Here is a 5,386-nt window from a genome sequence, read left to right as displayed (position 1 = left end):
TGGCAGGGTAACGTTACCCTTTTTATTGTTGACGGAGTATTCCACGCAATAAAAACCGTTGATCCCGTTCCTATGCCTGCGGGCCCCCGGCAGCCCATGGAGGCGCGGCCCAAGGAGCGTCGTATCCGCCGAGTGGTGGTCCTGTTAGCGCCCGACGGCTCCACCGAGCTGGGCCGCAGGGAGTACCTGTACCGGGACAGGGCGGAGATGCAGATCATTAACAGGTGGGGGGGAACGGGGGGAGGGGGGTTGGGGGCGTGTATGTATGTGTGCGTGCGTGCGTGTGTGTGTCTTATGAGCTGTGAGCCGTGTGTGTATTTGTTTCATATTGATCCGGGCCTGACACTGGCCAGGGGCACCTAACCGTACCGTGTATGTGTATGTGTATGTGTATGTGTATGTGTATGTGTATGTGTATGTGTATGTGTATGTGTATGTGTATGTGTATGTGTATGTGTATGTGTATGTGTATGTGTATGTGTATGTGTATGTGTATGTGGATGTGTGTATGGATTAAGAGTCAGTCAGTTGATGTGTGGTGAGTTCTTTCCATGTGTTTCGGAGCTGTGTGGTGTCGCGGTTGTCCCTTGACATGAGGCCAGCGGTCAGGCAGGGCTTTTGCCCTTGCCAATCCAATTTAGACCAGTGGGTTTCCCACACATTTGTTTGAGGAAGGAAAAAGAAGAAATGAGATACGTGTATCTATATTGTATGTGTAGGTGCGTGTGTATGTGTGTGTGTGTGTGTAAATTTTGCTCGTCTGGAAATCCCCATTGACTTGAGCGGCTCGCGGCTCCGGCTCCGGTCACAGGGGTCTGAACCGCGCAGAGCAAGGCGGCTTCGGGCAGCAGGTGCTGCAGCCCCCCGCAGCCAACTTCATGCCGGGACCCACCATCCGCCCGGTGGGGGGGCGTGGAAGGGGGCGAGGCCGGGGCGGCGGTGGTGGTGGAGGGGGAGGAGGCGGTGGCGGTGAAGGTGGGTCTGTCTCTCATTGCTCTCGTGTCTTCTTTCATGTCTGTCATGTCTGTCTGTCTGCCTGCTAACTCTCTGTTTGACCTGGCGGTCACGAATATTTGCGGGCGGTGTTTTCCCTCTGCATCCATCTCGCATCGCACGACTTGGAACAGAGCTCTCCTGCTCTTCGCTGTGCTGCATTGCACTGTAGGAGGCCGAGGGGGGTACAAGCGCCGGCGGGCGGCGCGTGCGCCGGCGGTCACTGGCGGCGGCGGCGGCGGCGGCGGCGGCGGCGGCGCGGAGAGCGCGGAGGAGGACGACCTGACTGACACGGCAGATGAGGAGGACGACGAAACCCGGGTAAGTACGGCAGAACGGAACTTTGGGTTTATATGACCCGCGCCTGTTGTTGTTTAATAATAGCCTGAAGCTTCGGATGCAGGTGATGAAGAAGTTGGCGGCGGGTAGCAGCCGTCGTGCGGGCGCTCGGCGGCCGGAGCCGTCGACGGCAGCGGTGACGACGGCATCGGAGGGCGGCGCTGACGGCGCCGCTGCGTCGCCGTCACAGGGCGGCGGCGGCGGCGCCGCCGCCGCGGCATCCGCGGGTACGGACTCCGTCAAGCCGCCCAAGCCGCAGCGCTTGCGGGCTGTGAATCCCAACCCCAAGCCCCGCAAGCCGGCTGCACCGCGCCAACCGCAGCAAGCTAATGTATGCCCGGATTGCGGGAAACCGGGCCACGGAGCGTACAGCAGGTACGGCAGGGTACGACAGATTGGATCAGGGCCGTATCGGATCCGTTCGGATCCGTACTGTGCTGTAGAAACAGTGGACTCCTAATTCAGCCTCCATGTTACGTGGTCCCGGAGGGGGGGGGGAGATGTGCGGGGTGTGATTTGCTGCCGAAGAATGCGTGTGCATACAGTCATAGGGTCATACAAATGTATGGGATGTTTGTCATATGTTTGTCATATGTTTGCCATATGTTTGCCATATGTTTGTCATATGAGTATGTATGGCTGTTTGTGTTAGGAATAAAACATCTCGGCTCACTCATGTCGGATAGGGAAAATGAGTTTTCGGACTTCAGCTTTTGGACGGATTTGTACGGTTGGGAGTTAGCTAAGCGTCGAACTAACTGTCGTAGGTTGTGCCCTAACTACCGTGCTGACGTGGACTTGAGCGACCTATCGGAGATAACTACCGACGGCGAGGAGGACGACGGCGCGGCGGCCGTCACTGCTGACGGCGGGGGGGACGCTGGCGCCGCTGCCACGCAGCCCGTAGCCGCCGTCGCCGCCGCCGCTGCTGCCGAGGCTGCGGCAAACGGCGGCCAGGTACCCGATATCGGCGGCGTCGGTGGTACCGCACTTGCAACAGCGCCGCCGGCCCTTATCGCACCCGCTTCTGGAGCAGGGCCAGCGGCGGCGGCTGCCGCCGCCGCAGCGGCGGCAGCGGCGGCGGCAGCGGCGGCGGCGGCGGCAGCTCGAGCTGCCGCCGCTGCATCCACTCCAGTGACCGGGGGCCGTAGCCGGCGGCGACCTGCTCGTCGTAATGATGACGTTGATGTCGTAATTGACGAAGACGAGCTCGCTAGCGATGACGAGGATTACAACGCGTTGGCGGAGGCGGCCGAAGAGAGCGACGACGAATTTCTTTTCCGGTCGCGCGCTGGCGGTGGCGGCGGTGGTGGCGGCGGCGGCGGCGGTGGTGGCGGCAGCGCCCGCCGCGGCCGTCGTGCGCCATCCGCGCGGACCGGCGGTGGCGGCGGCGGCGGCGGCGGAGCCGGCACCGCTTCCGCCGGCAGGATCCGCGCGCGTCAGTCATTGGGTCGCACACGGACGCGCACTCGCTTCAAGGAGGAGTACGACATGTTGGAAGACGAAGAGGACGAGGAAGAGCCCGATCTCGAGAAGTCCGACGTGGAGGACCTGAAATCCGATCTGGAGGAGGAGGAAGAGGAGGACTGGGTGGCGTCGGAAGAGGATGATGACGACGGCGGCGGCGGCGGCGGCGGCGGGGGAGGGGGGAGTTACCGTGGACCCAAAGCCACGACCAGCCGGGCACGAAGCAAAGCTGCCGCCGTCGCGGCGGCGGCGGCCATCGGCGGCACTGCCTCAACGGGCACCGCTGGGACGCGACGCACGGCGGCGTCCGGGCGCCGCGGCGGCGGCGGCGGCATGTTTAGCGAAGATGCCGGCGGCGATGTGGAGATGCGTGACGGAGGGACGCCGCCGTCGGGGGCTGCAACCTTCGGTACGGCGGCCGCCAGCAGCGGCTTGCGACCCCGCGCCGCGAAACGCAAGCTCGTTGACTTTGGGCTGGACAGCGATGAGGAGGCGGAGGATGACAGTCGCATTGGCGGCGGTGGCAGTACGGCCGCTGCGACGGCGCTGCAGCAGGACGTCGGCGCCGGAACGGCGGCCGCGGCATCGGCGGCGGGAATGGATGCGGCTGCCGGCGGCATCGGCGGGAAGCAGTTGTCTTTGGGCCAGGTTGAGGCGAACATGCGAAAAATCTACACGGCGGCGCTGACGGCGGCTCGGAAGGTGGAGTGGGCGCTCAACATCTTTGAGAAATATCCGGATATCGGCATCGTTAAGGATTACCACAACTTCGTGCCGCCGCAGGTATATTGTAGGAGATGACAATAGGAGATTTCTCTTAGGAATGAGATTATTTTATTTTTGTCGTAGACAATTAATTTAGGCAATCAATTTTATCTAATTAATTTTATCCAATTAAATTTTATCCAACAATTTCATTTTAGGAAATGAACTTCTAGGAAGTTAAACTCAGGAAATTGATTTTTGGAATTTAATTTTACGAAAATATGTTTAGGAAATTAGAAACAGTTGTGAAAGATAGAGTAGGACTCATTTCCTATTTTAGCTGCGTTATTAATTATCAGGGGCCCCAGGGGCACTCTTCCCCTTCCGTCTTTCCTAATCTGTTCCCGCCCTCCCGCGCCAACTCCTACTCCTATACTTGCTTACAACCTATTCTTCCTCCACCTCTCCTCCCCTCCTCCTTACCATATGTTTCTTTTCGCTGCATATTTCTTCCCTCCCAGAACGTCATGTACATGCAGCGAATAGAGGAAAAAATCGGCGGTAAGCGGCCTGGGTTTCCCGGCAAGGGCGGAGAGCTTCAGTACCCTAGCCCGGAGGCCTTCCGCGCGGACTTTAAGCGCATCTACGACAACTGCATGTTGTACAACGAACCCGGCGTATCTCCGTACAACTTCCCCGATGCGCGCAAGACCGCAACCAAGCTCCTGGCTGCCGTTGACTTGGCGCTGCAACAGCGTAGCGGCTCATTGGCGGCATCGCTTGTTGCGGCCAATGTAAGTGTAATGGGGGGTTGCATCCCGGGCTTTTGAGGGGGTTTAGGGTCTTCATGGGATTATGGGCCGATGCTATTTTAACTGGTTTAAGTGATGTTGTGTAATAATATGGGCCCCACATGGGATTTGGGTTTTGGAGGTTTTGGTGTTATTTTATATTTTGGGGGTTCAAGCACGAAGTTTAGCTTTGGTGGCTGTCGCCTGTTAGTAAGGCGCCTTTTAGTCCTGTTTCAAGTCAGTCAAATCAATTTGAACCCCAAGGGAAGGGAAGGCAGTAAAGAGGCGCCGATTGATCGATCGTCCTGATGGGTTCCGGAATGTCACCCCCAGCAGGGGGACCTGGTCGTCCGTCCTCCCCACCAGCAACAGCTCCCTCCCTGGGTACCTCTGGTTTCCCCCGGCCCCTTTTTGCATGCAACTACTTCCCTCTATTCTTGATATCCCCCCATACCTGTAGCTTCCTCTTAACACACACATCCACATACACACACGCCACACGGCGCCCCCACCCCCCGGTCCCTCCGCACACATACATGCATACATACGCAGTCCATGGAGCACTGGCTGGCCTGCGTTCGTTGCCGCCGGTGGCGCCGGTTCAACTACCCGGACTTCGTGTCGATGCGGATGCACAAGGACTTCAGCTGCGGCATGATTGCGGGTCGCAACTGCTCCGAGGTGTGCGACTACTGCCAGTCGCTGCAGTGCATGTGCGGGGATGCCTAGAGGCTCGCCGCGCCTAACCAAACGACCTAACGAACCGGGGCTGCGGTGACTGGGGGCAGCCAGCCCGGTGGGTAGAGGTGTGATAGAGGCCATCCGTCAGTTGTGCCGAGTAAATAACACCAAAACCTCCCCGGCGACATAGGAGGCGAAAATGATGATGGTCTAGCAAGCTCCGTCTGAAAAAAGCGACGATCTGACGAATCCTTGACACAAATACCCCTGGCAATGGTGTGGGTTGCTGGCTGGTGGCTGGTGGATTGGCGGGGAGGGGCGGGAGGGAGGCAGTCTAGGGGTTAGCGGGGATACGTTAACAGTTTCAGTTAGGTCAGCGGTTGGGAGTTTTTGTGACAGCTGTTGCATGG

The 5,386-nt window shown here is 59.1% G+C and overlaps 1 protein-coding gene across 1 annotated transcript in view; it reads left to right on the top strand.

The window, feature by feature from the left end:
* The window catches only part of VOLCADRAFT_96746 (uncharacterized protein), a gene marked incomplete at both ends in the record, with an annotated part of 19,192 nt that extends 14,168 nt beyond the window's left edge, over window positions 1-5,024 (top strand). Inside the window, 7 exons of the mRNA XM_002955827.1 lie at window positions 94-224; window positions 812-975; window positions 1,166-1,314; window positions 1,397-1,707; window positions 2,100-3,582; window positions 4,026-4,298; window positions 4,848-5,024. Of these exons, the coding sequence (XP_002955873.1) occupies window positions 94-224; window positions 812-975; window positions 1,166-1,314; window positions 1,397-1,707; window positions 2,100-3,582; window positions 4,026-4,298; window positions 4,848-5,024 (2,688 nt within the window). The remainder of the gene's footprint in view (window positions 1-93; window positions 225-811; window positions 976-1,165; window positions 1,315-1,396; window positions 1,708-2,099; window positions 3,583-4,025; window positions 4,299-4,847) is intronic.
* Between the last annotated feature and the right edge of the window lie 362 nt (window positions 5,025-5,386).

The sequence above is a fragment of the Volvox carteri genome (genome assembly GCF_000143455.1).
Source record: "Volvox carteri f. nagariensis unplaced genomic scaffold VOLCAscaffold_55, whole genome shotgun sequence".
Classification (NCBI taxonomy): Eukaryota; Viridiplantae; Chlorophyta; class Chlorophyceae; order Chlamydomonadales; family Volvocaceae; genus Volvox; species Volvox carteri.
This window is presented reverse-complemented; position numbering and strand designations above follow the sequence as displayed.